Source organism: Rhipicephalus microplus, chromosome 3, assembly GCF_043290135.1.
Source record: "Rhipicephalus microplus isolate Deutch F79 chromosome 3, USDA_Rmic, whole genome shotgun sequence".
NCBI classification, from domain to species: Eukaryota; Metazoa; Arthropoda; class Arachnida; order Ixodida; family Ixodidae; genus Rhipicephalus; species Rhipicephalus microplus.
Window position 1 is genome coordinate 74,801,814 of NC_134702.1, and position 27,444 is coordinate 74,829,257.

At 45.1% G+C, this 27,444-nt stretch overlaps 1 protein-coding gene across 1 annotated transcript; it reads right to left on the reverse strand.

Moving 5' to 3' along the window:
* Nucleotides 1–3,613: 3,613 nt before the first annotated feature.
* On the reverse strand, nucleotides 3,614–21,508 carry LOC119160007 (complement inhibitor RaCI2-like). Its single transcript, XM_075888348.1, has 3 exons — nucleotides 21,330–21,508; nucleotides 8,015–8,081; nucleotides 3,614–3,874 (listed from the first exon to the last, which is right to left on the reverse strand). The coding sequence occupies exons 1-3, from the start codon at nucleotides 21,374–21,376 to the stop codon at nucleotides 3,728–3,730; spliced, it is 261 nt and encodes an 86-aa protein (XP_075744463.1). The 5' UTR covers nucleotides 21,377–21,508; the 3' UTR covers nucleotides 3,614–3,727.
* Between the last annotated feature and the right edge of the window lie 5,936 nt (nucleotides 21,509–27,444).

Genomic DNA, 27,444 nt, shown 5'->3' on the forward strand with positions numbered 1-27,444 from the left:
TATGCGGCACGTATGACTCGAGAAGCAAGGTAGTGTCGACTAAATAGTTTCCTTTCTCTCGTTAGTTTCTGATATGACAATGACTAAACACTATCAGTAGCACAGGCACTTCTACCTAAAACAGTGGACTTCAAAGGTATGACTGACTCGCATTAGATGGCCGCTTCATTGGCAAGTTGGTCGACGTCACTAAAGTATTGACGCTTTATATAACATAGTATTTATTGATGTAAATTGAAAGTACCTCCTTTTGGTGAATGTACTTAGTATTAACCGCCAAACATCGCTCAAATATAGGTTGGTCAACATCTGCATTAATGCATGGAAGGCGAGTTTTTTCGCTCCGGCTATCAGGTTTCTAAAGCTGCGGTGTGTGGGCATCTGTGGTGAGAAGTCAACATCGTGAACGAAATGGATACGCGGCAATATTCTGGCACTTTTTCAACATTTATCCCCGCTTCTAGCAGTGAGTGGCCCCGTGCTTCCGTAATACACTCGCGCGCTTTGCATACGGCTGCGTGTTAACTGCTCTTACATCTGTTATAATTATATTTTGGTTCTCTTTATCACACATTTGCTATTGACCATCCCTTTGTGTGCAGTCTTTTACTGTTATGCACTTGCAGTTTTTATTCACTCGTGTTCTTACTGATCTAACGGGCACTTGTGAGAGGTTTTCATCCACGGTTCTTCTCCGTTGCCATCTTACCTTGATATGGGCAACGCATGCGTGCGTGTGCACTCTGCTTGAATGTATAGAACATATATGATTTGGTGGTACAACTCGTGATTATTTCAAGTCCCGTCTAGTAGTATTCATGTTTCTGGCTCTTTATTTATCCCTTAATAATTGTGATTTACACTGAAAAGATATTTCTTAGCCATGTGTTACGATTTCATAACGTTTGCTAATCAACACAACCTGACCTTTTGGAGAATTTGATAAACATTTCGTATATAGTGGCTCCTCTCTTAACAATAAGCACACGCAATCAGGTTATCTTGCTGCCGGGTTTCTACTCCTCAAATTGCTTTTTTTGCCGGGCTTCCTAAAATTTTCTATGTTTTTTGCGGGTCCTTTCTAATCTAACTTTAACGTTCCTTCAATTTACATTACTAGTAATTTTTTGTTATTTGTCACCGTCATTGCTGAAAAGTCTGATGCCGTCCTCAAAACACAAATGGCCAGTGTATTCTATTAGTTCTAATGCCTATTTTTTTCTCGTTCTACATTTTTAAATATTGTGAACGTATCGTGAATAACCTTGAAGCCATTGTAAATCTTCTTCTGATTCCATTCTCGATCATGCCTTTGTGCTTTCGTTAAGGTATACGGTGGCTGCAGAATTGTTTTAGATGTTGGTTAGGGTACTTACAAATGTATAGATGTTCCTTTAAGATGTCGTTATTCTGGAACAGCAGGTGTGTAGTCATGCTTGTGAATAACATTGTTTCTATCACTTTGCAAATGCGTTGCTTCTACATTACCTACGCGTATGCGTAGTTATTGCAAACGGCTTTTAACCTCTTTGCGTCGGAGACAATATTAACTTTTCTTCTCCGCGTCGCACAGGCCAGCGTGGGCCAATAGACGCAATATATCGCCGACACGCCATTAGAGCACTCGTTGTGATAACTAATATCTTTCGAATACAGCGCTAACAATATTCGATGAATACACTTAAGCAGTGAATAGGTTTTCAGCGCTGCTGATTTACAATACACTAACTACAGCAATACCGAATTACCGTAGTCGGCATGCAGCCGTTTCACTTACATGTGTGTCGGGTTTATTTAAATTTAGTTGCTGTACTTGCCGAACAGTTATCGCCGCTGTCTCCACCTAAATTGGCTACGTGAAGACCACAATGGTATAGTATTACCTTACTTACTATGTGGAAACACACCGTAATAACCGGTGAAAGCGGTCACACCGGTTGTTCCCGATGCGAGCGAGGCCGACACCACGCCACAAGGGCGGCACAAGCGGGGTAGGGGGGGGGTGGTAGGCAATAGACCCCTCCCCTCCCACTAAAAAAAATTCTTGCCTGCTTCCCCCTTTGCCACCGTAGGAGCAAGCATATTTAAAATACAATAAGTTCTGTGCCTTCTTGCCCCCCCCCCCCCCTGCCTGAAGGAACATAATTCTCGTCAGTGCACTCCCAGAAAAAACTCCGGGCTCCACCCCTGCCATGCCAGCGTGCCCAATAGACACAATATCTCTCATCGGCTGAATAACGGCAGATCTGTCTCAGAGCAGCGCCGGCAAGCCTTTATCGATTCAACGCCGGAGTGTCCTCATCGGTTTAACTCCGGCTAGTTGACATGGGACCAATGTGGGTAAAAATTGTGCGAGCATGAATAAAAAACTTGAGGCCAATATTGCTGCCGTCATTTGCAAACGTTGGGCCAAGGTCAGTCAAATGGCGGCGTGCTTGGGTTTGCTTGTTCACACTAGGAAAGAAAAATAATTTCAATGTATACAGTTTTATTCAACTAGCTTTTCAAACTATAAACGCGTAAGAGGCGGAGTTCTCTAAACGTTTAGTGTTTCGCATTGTGTCATTTCGATGGCGGTACTCTATCTTAGGGTAATGATGCATTATTGCATGAATCGAAGTTGCAGATACCGTACGTACTTGTCCAGATGCATTCTAACACAGATAAATGTAGCGGTATCTAATTCTAAGATACTCCGTGACTCGCGAGCATTCCTATCAGGACTATTTATGAATTTAATTGAAGTTCTGCTTCCGGTACTTCGCTGTAATAATCGTTTATGGTGCTATGTGACGAATCTTTGTGAAGACAGTCAAACGATACCATCATCGGTAGCATCATCAACCTGACTACGCACACTGCCGGGCAAAGGCCTCTCCCATGAACCCGTTCTTGTGCTTTCTGCTGCCACGTTATACCTGCAGAATTTTTCAATCTCATTGGCCCACCTAACCTTCTGCCTCCCCTTCGTGCGTTTGCTTTCTTTGGGAATCCAGTAAGTTATCCTTAATGATTAGCGGTTATTCTGCCTAAGTGCTACGTGCCCACTCTAAGTTCATTTCTTCTTCTTGATTTGAATTACGATGCCTTTGAACAGCTGCTTATTCCCTGTCCCACTCTCCTCTCTTCTTGTCCCTTAGAGTTACACTTATCATTTTTTTTCTTTTCATTGCTCGCTGCGTCATCATCAATTTAAACTGAACACTCTTTATATGCTTTCATGTTTTTGTTCCGTAGGTATGTACCGGCAAGATTCAGCTGCTATATACCTTCCTCTTGTGGGTTAATGGATGTCTTACATGTATGTATTTCACAAGTATGCCAATTGAAATATATTTATGTATGTTTCAAGTAAACACTCGTACAAAAATTTATTCTGAAATAACTGCTATATATTATACAGAAACAGAGGAAGACAGCTATATTACCCAGCGTTTTTTTTAACCCATTAGAAAAAAAGCGTAAGCTTGTTGTGCCAATTTAGTGAAAATTTGCAGCTAATATGTTCAGCTAAAGCGTGTTGCTTCTAATATAGATGTCAAAACTACGTAGAAGGTTGTCCTAATGCAAAACGGGACATGTGGACTAATTAGAAAAGAATAATACGACAGCCTTGTAGTAATCTCGAAAATACGTTTATTTTTGGAGGAAAAAAGTAACGTGTTTTTTTTTGCTTCTTCACTTAACATTTCAAGAATGTCGTTGCTCTGCTGTTGCAGGAATTTCGCTACTGCGACTTTCTGGTCGTGGTCAAAAGGTAGCATGAGCCATTCATATGATCGCGACTATCGGGTCCCTGGAGAACACATCGGCAACCCGGGGGGCAGCCATCAATGCGTCTTTTCCCACTATTGTCGACAGTACGGTGGCATGTCTAAAAAAAATACAGTACATTTTAAGATATAACTCTTTGCACATGTAAAGAGTGGTGTATGCGAAGTGTGTTTATTTACTCCTCAGTAGTCGCTAAAGAGAAAGACAATCATTTTCGTAGATGAGCACCTTTTCTGCACGCTTCTTTTACCTACTTAAATGAGCACTTTTTACACTTATCAAGTTCCGACACTGAGTCTCTACACATTTGGGCTATATGCTACCTTGTAATTGAGCGATATCTCTAAAAGGCGAATCAACGAGGCAGGTGCACCCATTGTTACAGTATCGTTGCTCTTCTCTAATAAAGTGTGTTGATGCAATAGTCTTGACGCAAACGATCTAAAAAGCAGATACGGCACCCCATAGGCAGAGCTTTGGCACATAGCATGTAAAGACGAGCACGAGGCGAAGAAAGAAGGGGAACGTAGGAAGTTTAACCAGTCTCAAAAAGGTAGTTTGTTACGTTATGGTAAAAAAAACCAGATCAAAAGACCTGTAATACAAAGAAGTTGTACGAGGCAACTAACCCTGTTGCCACTGATGAAAAAAAAGCGCCAAAATGACCAAAAAATTGTCTTGCTCACTTTGCAGACCTTTTTTTGCCTAGTGAAATCGTACCATTATATCGTTAACAAATATTTCTCCATTCTACTAATTACGTAATAAGATACATCGCGTGCGGCATCAGGTGGCAACGCAATGAAAGTCTAGGCACAGAAAGCGGATCAGCCATAAAATCTGTTGTGAAGCCGTTGACAAGTGCGGCCACCTTGTATCGAAAAACACTATACTACAACAAATAAAATCATCATTGGTGCCTTGTATTACTGTTTCTTGTTTAATATAGTAGTAAATGGTTATTTCGTTTAAAAATCTCGTGACAGCTATACGCGCTCATGGTCGCAAAAGAATTAAGGAGTGAAAATAGAAACGGTAATATAAAATAATGCTGGGAAACCACACCAACTTGCACAAAGCATGGCACAGCGAAACTGGCCAATAACCAATTGTATCGGCTGACACCAGTTCCCACTAAGTTGTAATTCGTTGTTGCTGCGTCTTCATAAGTAAATTACCTTGTTGTGAGCGGGTTTTCAGATGTTGTAACAAAATGTTTGGTACGTTGTAAGTACATCTTTCTAAGTTGTAAGCAGAATTTGCTGGAGGATCGACCATCTTTGCTTAGGCAAGCCTTGTGCTTGCCAAGTTGTTTGGAGTTGTGCTTGCCAAGTTGTGCTTGCCAAGTCAATGTTCCCAAGTTGTTGTTTTTTTTAATAATCAACGAGAGAGCATCAGTAGCAGACCGGTTTTATTTCCACAAGCCGTATGATTCTAGCACTGTTACCTTTATCCGGTCATCATCTTATTCGCACCACTCACACATAAGCGCAAATTCTTCCGGCATATTTCAATAACTGTTGAATGCTTCGATAAATTCTAGTTTAAGCCCTCCTCTCTGCCCAGGGAACGCTGTGAAACCGGTGCTCAAAAGCGCCTGTTGATAATACTTCGTTGGTTTCGCGCCCCGCCGCGGTGGTCTAGTGGCTAAGGTACTCGGCTGCTGACCCGCAGGTCGCGAGTTCAAATCCCGGCTGCGGCGGCTGCATTTCCGATGGAGGCGGAAATGTTGTAGGCCCGTGTGCTCAGATTTGGGTGCACGTTAAAGAACCCCAGGTGGTCTAAATTTCCGGAGCCCTCCACTACGGCGTCTCTCATAATCATATAGTGGTTTTGGGACGTTAAACCCCACATATCAATCAATCAATCAATCAATCAATCAGTCAATCAATCAATTCGTTGGTTTCGAGTAGGGAGGCTGGCGGCCACATGCTTCACTAAACTCAAATGCACCATGGAGCTGCCGCCGACGGTGATGTGGCGCTTTAGATTTAAGCCAATTTATGACGTGCAATGAGTTTCAGGAGACGCAATCTTCGTAAATGCAGGAAGTTCGTCCGCGAAAATTATGTTTACAACGTAGACAGCGTTTACAACGCAGGAGTTTGAAAGAAGCGTTTCGGTGCACTGTAATTTGCAAGCGTAACGAATTTCATACGACGTTGAAATCGTGATAAGTTCAACGAGGCATGTTTGCGCAATTAGTGACAGTTCATGTATACCAGAATATTGTTACCCTTGCAACCACGTTTAGAGCGAGCGTACTTCTTTAAGACACCGGTTTTCATCTGTTGGCGAGACCAGCGTAGGGTCTGTGCAATAGTTGCGTCACAACCAATGGCTAGTGGTGGACATCAGGTAGTAAGAACAGGCTGGATGCTTGTATAGTCATCCGCTCAAGGTAATCAGCAGCCCCCCCCCCACCCTTCGCCCTCATCAAAGAAGATGGTTGCACTCTGCGAGCGATGAAATTGTGGTCAGTACAAAAAAAAAGAACACCAAGCCTGCGCAGAACGTGCGCCACAGTCAAATCAAAAGCTGGAAGAGAGACCTTGTATACCATTTTGAGCTTTTCCTAAACACTATATCGGTAACTGCAGCAAGCACACTTGCTGGGCACCCAATACGCTATAAATAAGTATAATTTTTGTGTCGTAGGCCAGCATTCACTATGCTATCCTTCGTCATTCTGCAGATATTACCTGTCAAAAAAAAAAAACCAAATGACGGGCATTACACGACGAAACGAAATCATGAAAAGTCCAGCATCGACGGCGAGCCGTTACTGGCCCCAATAAGTGAATTTGTGCCTTGTGCTGTTTTATGCAGAATTCAGTAAAAAAAACACCCTGACGTTTGTTGTGTTCGCAACAGCGTACCTATACCTGGCGAGAACATTCTGCGGCAGCACAATTAAGACTATGAAGCCAAAGCAGGCACTTTTTTACTACGCTTCTGCGTGTAGTCAGTGATCGCTAACGTTTATGTATTGCATAGCATCAACGAAAACATAAAAACAAAAGACGTGGCTAATATGCTCAAGATCATTCTCATTGTTATCATGAAAGTTTATCTCATGCGGTATTTTCGTTTTGTGATGTTTCTAGATTGAGGTTTTCTGGATTCATTCCACGTTTTTAATGTCCCAGTAAACAATGACGGTGCCGCTCGGTTGCAGTGGGTTCATGTCAAAGCTTCTGAGCGAGTTTGAGCGCGTCTTTGTTAGGTATCTGTATTTATCGAGTTGATAAAAACGAAGATGGTGGTGTGTTCCCAAAGCTGTCATTGCCCTCATATGCAATCATGGATACAGATGATGTATATCAGTGACACCATGAGTGCAAGTGGTTCCAATCGTGATAGCCACCTTGAAAGTGACACCGGAGACCTGTGAGTCTTCAGCATGACCAGCTGCTTCTCACATGATTCTCACATAAATGTGACATGCTCTAAGCTTTACTATAATACTCTCGAAGCAGTGTTCTCGTGGTGTAAAATGCAACTCCACTTCAGGGCACGAAGTTGTTACAACGCCACACCATCGCGGGCGTGAGGGTCGCCGCCATGGCCAGTGCAAAGGATGAGGAGCATTTGTTTTTTTTCTTCAGAGTTACAGGTATTAATGCTATTGTGAAAAGACGTTCTCTGTTCTTCGTGAGCGTGTAATTTATTTCACTACTTAGGAGACTGGTGTTTGTGGACAACAAGATACATGTTGACAGGAAAACCGCGAGTTATCAATCTGCCTTTTATGATTAGAAGAAAAGCAAGTACCAAAATCTTCCACCTATGTTGCAACCGCTAGTCAGCGCTAATGCAAACAACGCCATCGACAAATCGACGTGCTGCGTGGTCACTTTATTGTATTGTGCTTTTTTCAGAAGTAGCTACATCTACATTATAATATAATTTGCGTAGAATTTTAGAATGTCTTCGCAGTTTGAAAAGCTGCTTTTGCAATAGCACATTTACGAAGACACTTACAGAATCGACATCTTCTATTGCTGCTTTAGGCCAGTACACTACAGTTATAAGTTCCCTATGACAAACTTTTTTTGCTTCGTTATATGTTTCGCTTTCGCATTAACGACAATTTGCGATGTTTCTTTAGTAAACCTGTGAAACATTCAGTAGATTTTTACTCTGTTTTACTTTCATATTCATGCCTATGCTGGAGTTGGTAGCAGTTGATTTTAAAGTAAGCATAAGCATCAACTGATGACTGATTCTGATGCCTTACCACATTGGCGCACTTGTCTTTAAATGACATTGGCGTAGTGTCCTCTTCTGTGCTGTAGCAGTCATGTCTAAAAAAAGTACAAAACGTTTTAGGGTATGGAAGAAACGGGCATGAATGCCCATGTTTAGGCAGTTCTACTTCACTTACTAAGGGCGAGCGAGATAAACATCGTTAATTACCAAGATAGACAATAACACAAAAGAACGTCACTCATCACGTGCATATTTATAAGTGAAGTTAACACCTTTCAGCCCATGAAAATAAGTTTCGTGGGACTCCGCAGAAGTTATTTGCATCAAATAATCAAAATGACTTCCTTGTTTCTCATGTCAGCATATATCTCAGAAAACCTCAGAATCTAGGAACTCAGTCAGTCAGTCAGTCAACAAACTTTATAGACAAATTGTTCTGAGGAGCCGATGCCCTTCAAGAGGGCGGGTTGGCTGCGGGCCACACCCATGTTGTAACAGTAAGGGAATGTCCCTACCCCAAATTGCTGGACCTCTAGATAGCCTGGATTTGGACCTCCTGGTTCGAGCTTGTGACTGCAGTCTTCCAGGCGTCCTCTTTGGTAAGAGGCTCGCCATCGTGCTGCGCGGTGCATTGCCAGAGCTTGTGGAATAACGTACATTGTCTCTCATCGCAATGAGCGCAGTGAGGCTTTATGCTGTCAATAAACTTATTGAAAACTAAGGGTGACGGGTAAGTACCGGTTTGCAGCATTCGTATAGTGATTGACGGGGCCCCCGATAGTTGTGGGTGTGAGAGCGGGAACGTACGCCTGGACAATTGATATGGCTTTCGTATTTCGTTGAAGCTAGGTGAGGAGGGAATCAAGATGCTGGAGGCTTTCCCCCAAATTAGAGGCCGGATGCCCGTCACGGTGGGACAGTGTGTGTGTGCGGGCATGAGCAGACTCGTTTGCATTATGGGTTAACATGGTGGACATGTGAGCAGGAAACCAGGTGATATGACCATGGATTGCGGTACTATTTGAAATTTTGGTAAGAATGTGGGCCACCTGCTCACAAACTGACCCCGTCATGAGTGCTCGTACAGTAGCCCGAGAGTCTGCAAAAATTCACGTGTGCGTGGGAATAGCCACAGCCAGTGCTATAGCAGCCTGCTCTGCCCTGGCCGGCGTGGTTTATCGAAGGGATGCTGCCGTGAGAAGTTTACCATCAAGGTCAGTGACCGCAACCACGAAATTGGCTGTTCCAGGATACTATGCTGCGTCAACGAACGTCACAAGTTCAGGAATTGTAGCAGAGAAACTGAGGAGCAACCGAGCCCTAGCAACCCGGTGACCTACATTGTAGAATGGGTGAACGTTTCTTAGAATTTGTGCTACCGTGATCTGCTCCCTCACTTTAGCAGGAAGTTGTATCTTTTCTTGTCTGCGACCAAAGTGGGCTCGCAGCGCTGGAACTCCAGGATGTGCCTGCCAGCTTTGGAAGCCTTGCAACCTGAATTGCTTGTTGCGCTCCTGCAATCTCGTTAAATGTGCTATGCATACCATGAACCTTGAACGTTTCCTCATTAGTGTTGTATGGAAGTCCTAAGACTTTCTTAACGCATTTTGTAATAATTGCATCTAATTTCATTTGCTCTTTCCTTTCCCATCTGTGCGCTAGGACAATGTGTTTATGTCACTCATGAGAAAGACATGGAAAAGCTTCGTGAGATTGGCTGCAAAAAGCCCTTCATGCCTGTTGGATACCCGCAGTATAAGTTTGATCATGCATCCCGCCTTCGCCGTAGTTCGGGTAAAAGTATGAAAGTTACTGCCATGCTTTTCCAGGAACGCGCCTAAAATTCAGATTTTGTCGACTCGGGGGATCGCCTGCCCCTGTCGTGTGTGAATTTCGGTCTTTATCTCTTCCGGTGGAACTGGCCCGGATGGTAGCGAATTTGCGTTTCTGTGGCTGTGTGTAGAGAAGAAGCTTTGATTCGGCGATGGACAAGTGCAGCCCTGTGCAATAAAGAAACTCTTCGGTGCACCTGAGCGCCTGCTGCAGAAAATCCTCAACGTCTCCGTCTCTACCCTCAGTGCATCATTAGTAATATCATCTGCATAGAGCGCATGTCCGATGTGGTCGATACGAGTTAGCTCTAGCAAAAGTTTCGTCATCACTGTGTTAAAAATTAGTGGTAAAATTACCGATTCCTGAGGAGTTCCCCGAGCTCCATGGTGAAATTCTTTGAAGCAGAGGTCCCCAAGTTAAATTGTGGGAATGTGATCCCTCAGAAAAAAGCGGACGAAACCATAAAAGCGGGACCCCAAGCCTGATTCACTGATCGAATCAAGTATGTGAGCATGTGAAATATTATGAAAAGCTTTCTCGAGATCGAGTGCCAGAATGCCATGAACATCTCTGGCATCTATATCGAAGATTTGATATTTAATCATTCTCATTACATCCTGCGTAGAGTGAGCTGAACGAAAACCAATGAGGTTGAAAGGAAAGAGCTCGTTGTGCTCAATGTAGCGGGAGATTCAGTCAAGAATAGCATGCTCCGTGACCTTACACACGCAAGACGTGAGCGAGAATGGTCGCAGCGTGTCGATCCCGAGATGTTTACCAGGCTTAGGAATGAGGATGACAGAGGCCGTTCGCCACTCCTGCGGCAACTGCCCCGACTCCCAAACCCGGTTGACCTCATCAGTTAGTACCTCAATCGATCTATCGTTCAGATTTTTAAGTAACCTGTCAGTAATGCCATCTGGCCCGGGAGACGACTTCCCGTTAAGACCATAAGGGACCACCCTGACCTACTCTACGCTAAAGGGGGTTCTAGCTCCACCTTCTGCAGATTGAAGAAATCTGGGTAGTCTGGCCCCGTGGAAGCCTTCAGGGGGAGGTACCTATTTGCCAGCTGTTGCAAGATGTGATCATCGGACAGCACAGCAGACGTTTCCTTGAGAATGAGATGGTCAACAGTGTGTCTCTGATTAGCTTTAGCTGTCTATCTCCTTGGAGATGCTTGAGAATGTTCCCCTTGGCCCTTGATCGCATCTGTCCGGCGACAACATTAGAGACCTCATCTTATTGTTATCTGGCTAAGGCATGACTGTACGATTCAATCTTCTTACTCAGTAGAGCAATCTTCCTTCTGAGTCACCTGCTGAGTCCCTGCGTACACCATATGCTAAGTATAGAGTTCTTGACTTCAAGAAGCTTAGCTAGGCGACTGTCTATGCGATCCATTTTAATATCCGTGTACACCACCCTAGTGACAGTTTTAACATCTGCCTTAAGCTGCTTGAATAGCTGGCCGAGGTCATCGTAGTTCTTTTCATGCTGCTTTCGAATTTCCCGAAAGGCGTCCCAATTAACAATTTTGAAAACCCGTGGCGGCGGTGCCTTAATTTCGAGAGAGACTGACACAATTAAATGGTCGTCCCCCAAGTTCTCATGCAAGTTCTGCCAGAGCGCTCAACGTTCCTGACAAAAGCCCGGTCCGGCGTGGTGCCCCTCACTACATAGCTGCCCAGACGTGGGGGAAGGTTGTGATCAGTAACCAGTAACAGGTTAGAATTATCAGTTTGCTGCAGAAACGCCCTCCCTTAGCCGTGTTACGGATATAGCCCTATGTCTGATGGTGCGCATTGAAGTCGCCAGCAACTGTAAATGGTGCCCACCCGGTGATTTCGGAGGCTTTGTACAGAATCGCATTGAAAAGTTCCCGAGTGGGTGATGACAAGCTCTAAACGTTCAGTATGAAGAGGTGCTCCTTAAGCTGAGAGCTTGGAATTAAGTCAATAAATATGTGTTCTACCTTTAAATTAGGACGTCAAGAACTTCAAAAGAGAACTCTTTGAAAACAAGAGTGGCGACTCCTCGTTTTTCTTCCCCCAGCAGGCCGCGGAGCGATAACCCCGGAGGGTCACTTCTGCTTTAGGGGTCTCCTGGAGGAGTGTTACGGCTGTCTTATTCACCTGCGAACTAATGAACTGCTGCAAGTCTGCCTTCTTCCTGACGTAGCTCACGCAGTTGCATTGCCAAGTTATTAATTCCTTAATTTCCTGTGCCATGATTGCTACCTAAGTTTTGTTCCACCCTCGCCATCCTTGCAGAGAGGGTCTGGATTACGGAGCTCACACCAGCAACGGCGTCCTTAATTTCACGGACCACTCCTGTAACTTCTCGTTTGAAGTCGCTGAAGTCCTCGAAATCTACACGAGAGTCAGCGGCCTTTCGCTTACCGCCTCCAGGTTGCGCGTCTGCCTGCTGAGCGTTCACTGTCACGTCCGCCATGCGTTCACGCTGTCTGAGCTTCTCAACTAGAGCTTTGGTCTCCTGAAGCTCACTCCTCTGAGTTGCATTCTCACGCTCTAGCTGCTGTATCCTAGCGGTATTTTGCTCTGGCAGCAGGCGCTGCACGATAGTGCGAGAATCACGTCGATGACCCAATCGATCAGCCCAGGTAAGTCCTTGCTGAATCCGGACACAGGAGGCCGACCGATTCCTAGAGCGAGAGTGGTAACTTGTACTCCACCGAGGGGTACTACGTTCACCCCCCCTGGTTGAACCGAGACCCGGCTGCTTGCTGTGGCACTAACTCCCCACGCTGCTTGTTTGCTCTTCTGCGTTGTCACCTTCTACGCTGAACAATGTAAGGGACCTGTTACCTGCTTTTGCAGGCCTGATCCACCGTCGAATGCGCTCCTTCACAAATGGAGCACGTTGGCTGGCAGTTGTGGTTTTGAGGAGGTGATGAGACCCCACAGTTCCAGCAGGTGATGAAGGTGGGGGTCATCACCTGCTCGAACAAACGTTCGAGCGATGCCCCAGTTTACCGCAGGTTCGACAGGCGCCTGTCAACCTGTAGTAGGTAGAAGGTGCAGCGAATCAAGGTCGTCTCGCACATAACGCAGTTTGGAACTTAATTCCGTCAAAGAGGATAATTAATATCGGCGTTTGCTTCATGCATATTACTTCAAGAACCCTCGGATTTCTTGCGTGCATGAAGAGCTCGCCAAGCCGGTCATCATTCGTAACGTTCACCACCTAGAGAGCGTGCTAGTGCAAACCCAACATGACTGTGCTAAAATTAGAAAAAATTAAAAACCCACAGAGTCACTAATGCATTCGCTTATGGCAACTCAGATGCAGAAGGGACCATCTTTTTATTCGGAGTCAGTTTAATGATCTTGCCCAGGTCGTCCGCGTCATCTTTCACTTCTCATCCACCAATCGCAAGATGCTTGTTGTGCGGGAACACAGCTTGTCTGCCCTGTGGTTTGTATGCTCACCCGAAGGTCGCATGTTTGATCCCAGCCGCAGCAGTTGCATTTCGGTGAAGGCGATGTGGTAGATGCCCGTTACTACCTGATTTCAGTGGACGTTAAAAATAACGCCAGATGATAAAAATTTTTGGAGCTGTGCTTAACAGCGTCCCTCATAATTTTATCGCGGTTTTGGGACCTTCAACCCCACATAGTGCGATTAGAGAACACAGCTTGCATCTTCAAGGCAGCCACGTGTAGGCAAAGTGCAGCGAAAGCGGCATGCATCGACTCGTTAAGAAAAAAAATTGCCCGCAGCTTCCCTCGGGGGAACACTGAGGAGGATGCGGAGCATATAATTGGTTAACGGGGTGTTAAAGTGCGACTTACTTGGGTCGATGGCTAAATTGGTTAACGTGGTTGTGAAATGGGGTGTTAAATTGCGACTTACTTGGGTCGATGGCTAAATTGGTTAACGTGGTTGTAGGAGGGGGTGTTAAATGAGTGAACACGTACACACGTATGCGAAAGGGCGGCGCTGGTCGAAGGGACGTCGATCATTGTGTTTGTGGATTCGTTAGAATTCATTTCACCGCGACCTTGGACGTCGACGCGCCGTACAAACCAACCGACGAGCGGCAACTGAGCGAGCGAGCGCCGACCTTGAGTATATATACAGCGCGACGGTGCCTGCACTGTCAGCTGTTGAATGTTCTCGAAGCGCGACGCCACATGCGCGTCCACTGGAGAATCAGGAGAATTGTATATGTCGAACGCGGTGTGTAGAGGAGGAAGGGTGCACAGATGGTGGAGGAGTGAAGCGCGCGCGGTGTGTAGAGGAGGAAGGGATGCACAGATGGTGGAAGAGTGGGCGACGGCGCGACGGCGCATGCGCGCGCGTCAGCTGTCGAATGTTCGAGAAGCGGTGCGGACGGCGCGGACGGCGCACTACAAGGCGCGAGTATAAGATGCTTCCGCATCTAAAAGAGCCGACGTGGAAATTGTCTATAATATAAATGCTAAAGCACGCGACGGTGCAATAAGTCCTCCAATATTACCGTGCACAATCTCGGAAGCTATGATGCGTCACAGAAGGTACATTCTGCAAGAGAATTAATATTAGGTTAGTTTTCTGAAATCTATAGTGTCGCTGCTGTTTAGGCGCACTAAAAAAGCGCTTGCCCTGTGTTTTTTTGTATATTTCTTAATGTGCTTAAACACGTATATCATGCAAGGTTTATTTTGACGACCTGGCAGTGCAGTACGCAAACCTGCAACTGGGCTCCCACGCCCGTGAGTGCTTGTCGCGTGTTCCGCAACAACTCGGGCAGCTCGTTCGTAACTACGTGGTGGCACAGTCGTGTCAGGCTGGTCAAAATGTACAATTGGTTCGCAACAATTGGTTCGCAACTCATTACACTGCAGGCCAATAGAACTCGGTTGAATGGATGTATGAAGGAACTTTTGTAGTCCTGAGTAACGCGACTAACGTGCTGTGGGCTTCTCCATAATTGAGACGGGCGGTATGAGCCTGACCGCCGCGTCGTGGGCTCTCTGGATGGTCGAAAGCTGACCCTCCTTTTTGGTATTTCTGGCGGAGCACCACTTTCCAGGGTTGGCTTGATCACTGTCCGGTAACGAGGGTCATCGCCAGAACATTTTGTCGCGTGCGTGCCGTAATGAAGACGAAAGCGACAGTGCATACGCGCATCTGCACGCTTTTATTCAGAATGCAACAACAAGAAAGACGAGGAACTCTCTCGCGCGCGGTAAATAAAAAGACCGACCCGCTGCTGCTTTCTCAGCGTCTTCAAATAGGACCTCTGTCTTCACGTCACGACACTGGTGGAGGTGCAGGGGCCTGCAATCTGATGCAGGAGTGCGTTGTTCAGGACCGTACACCCAGTCCAGAACCTCAACATCTTGTTACGACTCCAGTACACTGATTCAGTCGGCACCTACTAGGGCGAAGTCCAGAACTCTTGACTACATCTCCTCTTACCAACATGGCGGCCCCTTCACCATCTGCGAATCTTCCTCCGGCCCAGACGACTCATCCTTACCAGGTAACTTTTGAGACTCCTCGTGTTCCCGAATTCTTCCGTGGAGAACCGTGTGAAGATGTTGAGGACTGGCTCGACCAGTTGGAGAGGACCGCTGGCTCCGAAAGAACGCGAGCAGATCCAAAAGCAAGCTCAGAAGATGCTCCTAGATGACGTAATACAGCCTTCCAAAGGTCCCTGGACATCCCCCGTGGTATTGGTTAAAAAGAAAGACGGCAGCTTGCGTTTCTGTATAGATTACCGCAAGTTAAACCAAGTCACGAAGAAAGACGTCTACCCACTGCCACGCATAGATGACTCTCTCGATCGGCTGCGGCATGCACGCTATTTCTCATCGATGGACCTGCGAAGTGACTATTGGCAGATAGAGGTCAACGAGAGATACCATAAGAAAACTGCCTTCGTGACGCCTGACGGTCTTTATGAAATTAAAGTACTTCCATGCGGGTTAAGCTCAGCGCCAGCCACTTTTCAGCGTTTCATGGACCCAGTGCTATCGGGACTGGAATGGCAGACATGCTTGGTCTATTTAGACAACATTATTTTCTTCTCAGCTACATTCGCGGAACACCAAAGTCGATTATTTGCAGTTTTATAAGCTATACGTTTGGCTGGCCTGACTTTAAAAGCAGAGAGATGCCATTTTGGTTTCAGCGAACTTTGCTTCTTAGGCCACGTGGTCAGCCAGGAAGGTGTTCGACCTGACCTGGGCAAATTCGACGCTGTCGCAAAGTTTCCCGCACCGCATGACAAAAGAGCAGTGAGACACTTCTTAGGCTTCTGCGCTTATTACCGACGATTCATCGCCAAATTTTCGTCTATTTCAGCGTCTTTGACGCGGCTCACACGAGAGGATGTCCGCTTTCTTTGGGGCGAAAATGAACAGACTGCATTCAACGAATTACGCCAACGCCTCCAAACACCTCTGGTTCTTGCGCACTTTGACCAGGAAGCGCCAACAGCACTTCACACCGACGCAAGCAATGTAGGCCTCGGCGCCGTGCTGATACAATCGCTAGAAAACTCCGAGAAAGTGATAGCGTATGCCAGCAGAGCTCACTCGCACGGAAGAAAACTACTTGACTACCGAGACAGAGTGCGTCGCCGTGGTCTTGGTGGTTCTCAAATTTCGACCGTATCTGTACAGCCGCTCATTCAAGGTCACCAGCGATCACCACTCGATTTGCTGGCTCACTAACTTGAAAGGCCCATCCGGCCGTTTAGCACGCTGGAGCCTTCGGCTTCACGAGTTTGAAATGAACATAATTTACAAATCAGGGAAGAAGCACACCGACACAGACTGTCTCTAGCGGTCAACCATCGAGCCTGCCGCTATTAATGATGAGGCTATGGACGCCGAATTCTCGGGAGTCATCAACGCGGCCCCTATATCATAAGAGCAGCACAGCGACCCTGACTTGCTTCCGCTTATCAACTTCTTAGAAGGACGACGTGAAGACGTGCCGCGAGTTTTCGTTAAAGGACTGCCATCTTTTTGTTTAAGAAAGGACGTCCTATACAAAAAAAAAAAACTTTTCTCCCACCGGCAGCCCATACTTGTTCATCGCCCCTGCATCCCTGCGAAAAGATATTCTGGAGCCTGCCATGATAAAGTCACCTCTGATCACCTCGGCTACACTCGAACACTGTACCATGTGCAAAACAGTTACTACTGGCCGAACCTACCTGCTGCTCTAAAACATCACGTCCAAACCTGTGCCGACTGTCAAAGACGCAAATCACCCCCCGGCAGGCTGGCAGGCTTATTACATTCCGTCCAAGTACGAGCGAAGCCATTCGCCCAAATCGGAATGGATTTCCTGGGTCCATTCTCAACTTCTACCACAGGAAACATATGGATCATTGTTGCCACCGATAACGATTACTTGTCTTGCTACGCAGAAACTAAAGTCATGCCGAGGGCCACAGCAACAGAGGTGGCTCATTTCTTCATAGAAAACGTCGTACTTCGGCACGGTGCTCCAACAGTTTCCATCATGAATAGAGGAACTGCGTTCATTGCAGAACCATTGGAGTCGGTTCTCAGGCTCAGCGGTACAGCTCACCGAAGAACAACGGCGTAGCATCCACAAACGAATGGACTAGCATAGCAACTTAATAAAACCCTCGCAGACATGCTCTGCACGTATGTCGACACAGAACACATGGACTGGGATGAAACCTTGCCTTATGTGACCTTCGCCTATAATACCGCCCGGCAGGAAACTACCGGAATGACGCCGTTTAGTTTATTACACGGGCGCGAAGTCACTACAACGTTGGACGCTATGCGGCCGCATGAGTGTGACGACACTCATGCTGACGCCGAAGAATTTGGTCACCGCACCGAAGAAGCCCGACAGCTAGCCCGCGTGCGTATTTGTCACCAGCAACAGAAAGATGCGAAAAGGTACGACCTACGACATAAATTGGTAACCTACACACCAGGCGACAAGGTATGGGTCTGGATCCCCATACGTCGACGCGAACTTTCAGAGAAGCTATTACGACGATACTTCGGCTCATATAGAGTCATCCGACGATTGAACGACATCGACTACGAAGTTATTGCCGACGGCGATTGCAGTTCCAGTCGCCGAAACCGCTCACCCGAGATCGTGCATGTCATCCGGATGAAACCCTACTTGTCCAGCTAACTCTAGTTTGTCCTTTGGTTGCCGGGGCATATGTGCGTTTTTATAAGTAGAGGGCCTTGACTGCGCATCGGGACAATGCCATTTTGGGAGGGAGGCAAATGTCACGTGCGTCCCGCGATAAAGACGAAAGCAACTGTGCATACGCGCATCTGCATGCTTTATGCAGAACACAAGAACGAGAAAGACGAGGAACTTTCTGGCGCGCGGTAAATAAAAAGATAAAGAGACCAACCCACTGCTGCTTTCTCAGCGTCTTCAAATAGGACCTCTGTCTTGACGTCACGACAATATGCTCTAAGATAGCTCCTTCTCCACAACGGGGGCACGAGCTGGTAGTGTAAGTATCGTGATGAAGTTCATGAAAAAAACTAGAATTGGTTGTGTATCTGTTTGTAAGAGTATAAGCATTATCGCTTGAACTCAGTGTAGTTTTTTGCGGGAAAGATGTAAATCCTCTTGCTTGTGTAGAGAGACACACAGAGAGATAATAAAATTAGGGAAAGACAGGGAGGTTAGCCAAAAATTGGAGCATACAGTTTAGTGCCGCATTAGCTCATTGTATGTCGTGGGCTCATGTTTGTTGACCAACGTCGTGGGCAAGAGAGAACCACCGTGGGCGCGGAACGTCATACCTCTTGCCTTGGAGCAGACCAGCTCGTTGAAGTTGGTGGGGCAGCCTTCAAAATGGCCCGTGTGAGCAGGAAACAAGATGGGGTTAGAGATGTCCTTTTCGCTGAGAGTACGGCGTGCTTCCTTGACCATTGCGCGCACGGTGAAGGCCGGAACGAAAGAAAAAGTTTGTATCAACCAGGAATTTGTACCAACCGCGATCGCATCACCTATTTTTTATACTCTAAGTATGCGACATCACGGTGGACGTAGCGGTGATGGCGAAACCAGCTGAAAGTATCCAAATAATTGCTACCAAGATAAAAACAATGGAGTTGAGTGCTTCGAAGGAATACAGTGATGACTGAAAGTTGAAAGAAGTTAAGATGCATGCCAGAGAGACTCGATGGTTGCAGCTTGTAGAAAGTTACCGCAGTGCATCTTTCATCAGAAACGATAGTGCAATGACGGATAACACGGGACAAGTCTCGGACAGGATATGAGCTCATAGTGCTTTTAAATGCGAAGCATTTCTTAGCGAACTTCAGCGACATTGAGCGTATCTATGTAGCCACCTACGACTTTTAGCTATCCTGGCTGTTTCGATTATTCTACCGATACGAAACTTGGTATGGCATAACACGACTGCTTAAAAAACATATGTGACTAGGCGTAACATGAAAATTATGACACGTATGTCATGAATGTCATGATTTACATTTCATGGTTCTGCAGCCCTTGCGGTGGTTTCGTTCACATGGCATGTTGCAAAATTGATATGTTATGACATGATTGCTAGGCAAACACTAGTGACAAACCCCCAGCATGAAAATCGTGACATGCTTGTCATGTAACATCATGACTACATTACACGCTCATGATGCACTCGTGGCCGTTTCGCAAGCGTTACATATACCAAATACATATACCAAATTTGGTATAGCGATACGTGAATGGATGACGAAGGTATGCGAGTTGTGCAAACATGATAATCATGAGATGCGTGTCATGTAACATGACTACATGCCACGTGCATGATGCGCTGGCAGCCGTTTCGCTAGCTTCACTCATACCAAATTTGGTATTAGGGGACGTGAATGGATGACGAAGGTATGATACTGGTGGAAACATGATAAACATGAGATGCGTGTTATGTGGCAACATGACTGCATGCTACGCTCCTGATTGGCTCGTGGCCGTTTCGCTAGCTTCACATGTACCAAACTCGGTATTACGTGACGCGAACGGACGACATAGGTAAATGACACATTCAAACATGATAATCACGACATGCGTGTCACATAACATGACTGCATGCCCCAGTCATGATGCGCTCGCAGCCGTTTCGCTAGCTTCACATATGCCAAATTTGGTATTACGTGACGTCAATGGATGTCGAAAGTTTCTGACTGGTGCAAACATGATAATCATGAGATGCGTGTCATGTGAGAACATAACTAAATGCCACATCCAAGGCGCCAATACATTTTGACGTGACGTGGTGCGCGTGCTCGCCGGCGTTCATTTCGTTGCGTCACGCCGGCGTTGCACCGCCAGATACCGGTCCTGCCATATACTCGCAGGCACGCGCCGCGCTGCGTTGCTTTGACGCATGCGCGTTTAAGCAAGTCTGGCGTCCATCCATCACGAAAAGAGGGAGACGCAGTGTTGTCTGAGTAATGCATCGGCACGAAATGCAGCATGTTGCATTTCGCGCTGTTGCCGTCGCGGCGCACCCACGGACGCAGGTAGCGCCTGTCGTCAGAATATAGAGTGCTCGTGTTTTGTTAACATAGCATCACTATGCCTTGCGTGCGTGCAACATTGGAGTATATTGTGTCCTTCATGATGCGCTCGCGGCCATATTGCTAGCTCAACATATACCAAATTTGGTGCTACGTGACGTCAGTGGATGACCAAGTATATACTGGTGCAAACATGATAACCCTGACGCGCGTGTCATGTAAGAACATGATAACATATCACGCTCGTATCGTGCTCGCGGCCGTTTCGCTAGCTCCAAATATACTAAATTTGGTATCACGTGACGTGAATCAATGACTAAGGTGAACGACACATCCAAACATGATAATCATGACTTGGAAGTCATGTACGACATCATTTACCTCCACCTCGTAACGTTGTGTTGATTTTATAGTGGCATATCTACCTTTCTCATTCGTGCTTCGCATATCATCGATTCCCACTGTTCGTGGGATCTGCCAATTCTTTCCCCTTGACAGCTGTTTTTGCACGTTTCAGGTGATTTATTTTTTGCACACAGGAATGCAGCTGACATCTCGCTGCATAATGTTTCATGCATTGAAGTAAAGCCGAAATATATTAGCTCAAAAATATTTTAACGGGGAAAAAGCATTCACAATCCAACACTGCCCTCGTCGTCCGATTGTCCGAGGCAGCGTATGTACGTACGATAATTTGATCTCGGCAGAGCAGCTTTGATGGTATAGGTGCTTCCGTAATTTTTTAGAGTTGTAGATGATCGACGAAACATTGTACTGTGCTCTCTAGAATTCGACCAGGTAACCGATGCTTCAACAAGAGTTTGCAATTGTTTTTCTTGTATCTTCATACTGAATGGTCCAAAATGGTACATAAATGCTTAGCAAAACAAGCATGCCACGACCGCAGAATCCTTATTCGTTCGCAAAGGAGGGTTTACTATTGTAATGCGAGCCAGCGGTCACTGCTGGCGATTCCTTTACCACAAAGAGCGGGAAGGAAGCTATACTCACATAATTAGGGCAAATGCGGTGAAAGCAAGGACTATCACAGCTTTCATTGTAGGTATTTCAGCACGTTTCGCGTAGATGCTCAGTACCTATAATTGTGAGGACTTGATAAACTATCCACTCTTTTATATCTGAAGAGCACAGCGACCCCTCATGAACATAAGTTTTCGTTTGAATAGAGTAAAGTGCAACTGTAAGGCAGTTCCTGTTTAGATTCGTTCTTCTTATTAGCCAGCTTAAATTTCCATTTGAAATAATTATTTACGTCAACAGGGAAGGAAGTTCGACGCACCAAATCTGCGTGTCATTTTTAAGGAATGTCAAAATACACCTTTTCCGGGTATCTGAAAAATGAGAAGTAACCAAATATCAACTACAGGAAAGATTGTCGTGATACGCTGAGAGGGCTTCATCAGCTCCTGAGTTCAAATGAATAGATTAATTAGCTCTCAACAGAACGCCCATCTCCGCTCAGTGACGGCAGTCACTCCGCCTGCAACTAAAGTTTGACATTTAGTTTCAGAGTGCTAGTAATAATACAAAGTATTCTACTTCTGAATTCACTGAACTGAATATACTGTCCGAAAGTGACTAGATGTAGACGAGAAGCGCTCTTAAGTAATCCTAAATAAATTCAGAAAACTGAAGGAAGGGAATGATGAAAGCTTCCGATGAGAATTCGTAAACAGGGGTTGTCTCGAGCTGACGTTTCGACAAAGGAACTTCCTTCAAGGCTAGAACAGAATTAAGTTCAGCCCTATTGCAAAAAGCAGCGCCACTGGGTACCAGCGTTCAGCGCCATGCCTGATTATGGGCCCAGTATGGCGCTGGTACCAGCGCCTCCCAGCGCAGGGACTGGGACGCTGCAGCGGCAGCGTCCCAGTACTCTGCGCAAAATGACTTCACAGGGTTAAAACGAGGATGCCCATTCGCCATAAATAAATAAATAAATAAATAAATAAATAAATAAATAAATATATAAATCAAATAGGGCACATTAACAATAAAATTAAAAAATTTAAAAAAAAACACTGCTTGACGGGATTTGAGCTCGCTACCTTCTGAACTCTGACCGAGTACGCTACACACTACGCCACGCCAAGACGTGGATGTGCGGTTGTAAAACGTCTATTTATCCGAACAACGCGCCGTTCACCTTCATGTTTACAAGTCGCATAGTCAAGACTGACACGATATTCCTTTCCAAATAACAATTGCGTCTTGATTCGACATTGACGACCGGCTTCCGGGCACCGAATGACGTGCAGATATTAGTAAGAGCGCACAGTTTTTTGAAGCATGTACATCTTAACTCTGAAAAATGTCAATTTGACTGGAGGAACAGCCACAGATTGTGAGCTGTTGCTGCCGATAGTTTTTGTTCCTTTGATAGTCGGTTCTAGCACTTGCTACTGGTCAACAAGTACAGATGATTTACATGTCTTGTTTGGTAGATATCCACGCACACGAGTGAATGTTGGTTTTTTTTTCGCGCAAGTGACGATGTAGCAGTACACATCCGGCGTGCCAAAATACATATTTGCAGTTATATCGATACCTGCAACTAAGAAACCGCCGAAGCAATGATTAATGCAATCCACTGAAAAAGTATGCCAGTATGTTAGTTCACTAACGCGTACCAAATTACCAACTCAAAATTGCGTGTTATTACGTACGAGTCAGAGAAGTACCGGCTTCTGCGCACAGAAGGAAGCTTTTCGGTGACAGTCTACGTTGCTGAAAGCACGACACATCGATCGTTGCCACTCCTTGTGCGGGCACCGCACGCGCAGATAAATGGTTGGTTCCCTACTGAAACGTTCCGTATGAAATCTTACGGAAAATATATGGACCCCGTAACATTTCCTTATGCTACATACGGAAAAAACATGGAGTTTTATGGAAATATACGGAAGTTGTATGGCAATTACGGAAAGCTTCTTATGGAGTATAAGGAAGGATAAGGAAATTGTATGGCGTATACGGAAAGCTTTTTATGGAGTATACGGAAAGATAAGGAAAATGTATGGCATATATGGAAAGCTTTTTATGGAGTATATGGAAGGATAAGGAAAGATAAGGAAACTTATGGAGCATACGGAGAGTTCATGATACAAGGATAAGGAAAGTGTATGGAGTGTACAGAAGGAAAATGCAGAATGTAAGGTCTTACGGAAATATACAGATTTTGTAAGGTGCTTACGAAAATGTGCAATAGTGTATGAAAGGCATGTGGATTGTTGCAAAAATGTGGAAACTCTACAGTTGTTGTCACATTTTAAGCAGGAAATCCGAGCTCTATAAAGTTATAAATGAATGCACAGTGACATATATAGTACAAAAGAATAACGCAGCCTAGTCTGTGTTGTCAGTCACTGCTGTTCGCCCTTTTCCAGAATGAATAACACTTCTGTAGATGACCAGGTGCTAAAGTCTGTCACACGGAAAATGTGTGATTCACAAGGAATGACAATAACTGTCATTTTACTTGCATGCTGTCACACGAAAACAAATCAAGCAAAAAAAGCATAACTTCAAGGGCTCGTTTTTTGGTAGAAACAATAATAATGAGAACTAAATTCAATGTGAATGAACTTATCAATAATAATGAAACTGTTCTCATTAACATTGGCAAAGAGAAATGTCATTTTAAAATATCGGCCATGAGCTTAGCTCTCCTGAGCACCGACAAAAGAAATGAAAATCTATGAAAACTAATTGCATGTAGCCTAAAAATAATTTTTAATTGATAGTATATGCTCCTACAATATAAATACAGCTATACACAACTTGCCACAGCTTCACGACAGAAACGAGGTAGGGGCAGAGGAAGTGGTCAGAAAAATAATTAAGTATGAGAGCACAACTGATATGTACAAACACATAATGGTGCTTATCACTGATGCACGGATGGTCGTGTATAGAGCTGGGTCGTTTTGAGATTGTCAAAAGCATTGTTTCAGACCACCATGCAGATTACGCTTCAATTGTGGTGCTACATAAGACACAACTTATGGGCCAGCTTTAATGAATAAGAAGATTATAGGTTAAACAAATGCTTTAATATATATCATATCATGGCTGCATGGACGCATACAAGCTATGTAAAGCGCAATAAATTGAGGACGCATGAGCTTCTCTTGATGCTTCAGTTCTACATAGATGCTTCAACTGTGCTGCAAAGAAATTTAACCAATGTCTGTGTGTGCAACATTGTCCATTTTAAACTATCTATATGTATACATAAACTTCCTACTGCGAGTTAAGCTACGTAGCACTCCATAACTCTTCCTTTTATTAAGGGCAATTTTTCAAACAATCAACATTATTCATTTTCTGTCTGATGACTTCGTGCCCGCAATTCTTGGTTTGGCTCGATCACAATTGTGCAGCCCTTATTTTGGAGGAATCAAAAAACATCACAAAAATATATTTTGGAACTGCTTCTCGGTGATATTGCCTTCCCTCAACTGCCACAGCTTGAGATGAGTCATATAGCAAGTCTCGCGCATACCTAGGGCCTACCCTTGAAGAAACTGGTCCGGCTGTGAAATGCTCAGATTTTTCTCAAATAAATTTTTTGGTTTGAGTTTTCTCACTTCTCGAGTCCCTTCACAATCAATCAGACCCATTGTTCCCCTTAGTCCTTAATTTTGTTATATTATGAAATAAATAAAAAAATTAATAATGAAAATAAAAATACCAATAACTGTTGCGCAAAAAACACAGTCCCACATACGTACTTGAACGCAATGTTGCTTTTATTTTGTTTTAGAACCTAAGGCATTAGAAAAGATAGCAGTACAATAAAAACGTTGAAAAAAAAACAAAAAAAATAAACTTCGCGGGACTCGAACCTGCGCCACTTAGTTGTGCTCGCGTACGTGAACTGAGTGCGTTAGCTTGCTAAGCTATTCGCGCTGAAGGTAGCTTTGTGTTTAAGTTATGTATATAAATTTGCTTTTTACACGCTATGTGTTGGTATATTTATGTACGATATGCGATCGTATCTATTGTTGTGTGCATATGTTTTGGGATTGTATATACGTCACATGCTTTTCGCATGTCTTTCAACTATAGATTGCTGCACCGCCGCGGATGAAAACAAGTATTTTTACACCCACACACAAGCTTGAGCAGTTGAAGGTTGTTTCCCGGGGCTCTCTTGCGATTGAGTCGGCCACCACAGGGAATTAGAGTGATACGCCATTAATCCCTGCATCTAGCTGTATTCCACTTAGTAGCTCTATCGCTTGATGACAAATCGAGCGCGGGGCGCGACGCTATTGCGCACGACCATGCCTCGCGTAGCAGCGACATCAGCTGATTGCGCCGGCCGGCTTGCTTCGATTTGCTTCAGAGCAAAGAAATGTCATACCTTGAAAGATTGCGTACTGCACTATGTCAAAATGTTACTGCTTTGTAGCCATCCTATGATTCATTGAGAATTGATAACTCTGATATCACTACTGTAGAGCTTTGCGTCGGCGACAAGCACCGAACGTGAAACCGCACTACGTCTGTCGTAGAAGCAGTAGGAGGCTGTCGTCTGCTAGAACAAAAACAAAACAAAGACCTGCGAAAATATTCATAAGTTGTAACTTGTTTTTTGAATAACCGTTTATCACTTTTAAAGTTATTTTGCCAGATAACATACATTTTTTTTCAGTTTATAGCAGCGACAGATGTTTTTTTTTATTTTTCTCACACAGCTATCCAAGTCAAATCCATTCACAGCTAAAGCCACATGTTGTTTGTCTTCTTTGTTTCTGTGAGCATGCCGTTTCGGTGCGTGTCTCATGTGTTCGCGCTGCTACACACGAGAGCACGAAATGTTAAATTTACGCAAGGAAGCGCCGTTCCTCGTTCGTGTGATGTGCTAAGATTGCGCCCTATTCCCGCGGTTGTCCGAGTGCCGATCAAGTGCGAGTCGTCCAAGGAATCGGCGGGTTGGGCGGGCGCTCGAAGGACTCCGAGGTGACGGCTGACGCCTGTGGTCGCTTCCCTCAGGACAGTGTGAAAGAAACTAAAAGTAAGGGGGACACTTTTTTATGTAGACCAAGTATGCCACTCAGTGCAAGTGTGTGTTGCTGCACTCGAACCAGGCGTCGCGAAACGGCAACCTTACGCGCCTTTGCGAGTGCGGTTGCCGATTCGCTTTGACAACGCTAACGCCAGCAGAGCCATGGCGCCTCGGCGCGGCCTTACTGGAGCTAATTCGAGACAACTGCGGCAACGTGCATGTGTATGGTGATCGATTTTTTCATATGTGCAATGTAGTGAGGAAGACGCACACGGCGCTTGCTACGTTGTTGATTAAACGAAGCCTGCAGTGCCATTTCATGCAAAGCAGCATTTTGTTTACGTTCGCGGGCGATACAATTTGTAACTTGGCTCGATTCACCTAGCCAACCGCCTAAGTGGGTTGATTAGCATACGTTCACGGTAGAGCGTTATTATGCCCCTAAACAGTGGCGTGTGCTTGTTGAAAGATATAATGTGTGTGCCTAGTGTAGAGAGAGAGAGAGAGGTGTTCGTGCAATCTGCATGTGTACCTGCAAGACGCCTTTGCTTGTAACTAATAATGTACCGGCCAGCACCTACATTGTACGCCTGACTTTGAAGAAAACTTGCATGCACAGTGTGAGATTTTGTAATCTGCCAGAGTTGCTTTTTATAAAATAATACACTGCCAGCATGTTCAAAATATGTTTCACTGCTGTGTGGCAGGGGTGCTGTTATCACGCTGTTGTGTAGTTGCTGATGCAAGCACTTATAGTTTTGATGCGTTAATATTTCTCATCTAACTCATCAGGTGTTTGGCTGTTTCAGCACAAACAAGGCAAAGAGAGAAGGAAGACGGTTAATGACAGGACCAGTGCCGACTTTTGTTTGCAGGAGAATACCCATGTTGGTGTATTTATTGTGACAGCCTTTCTGTGTTGCTTTTTTGCCCAATTTATGCAACAACAAAGTTGTCAGCAATATGAGAGAGAACACTGAAATTAGCTTTTAAAGATCATGGTGACTGAATGCCTAGTAACTCACAGCACAAAGTAACAACAAAAGACATCAGTATGATCAATGTGGATGAGTACAGTCTTGCATCTAAAAAATA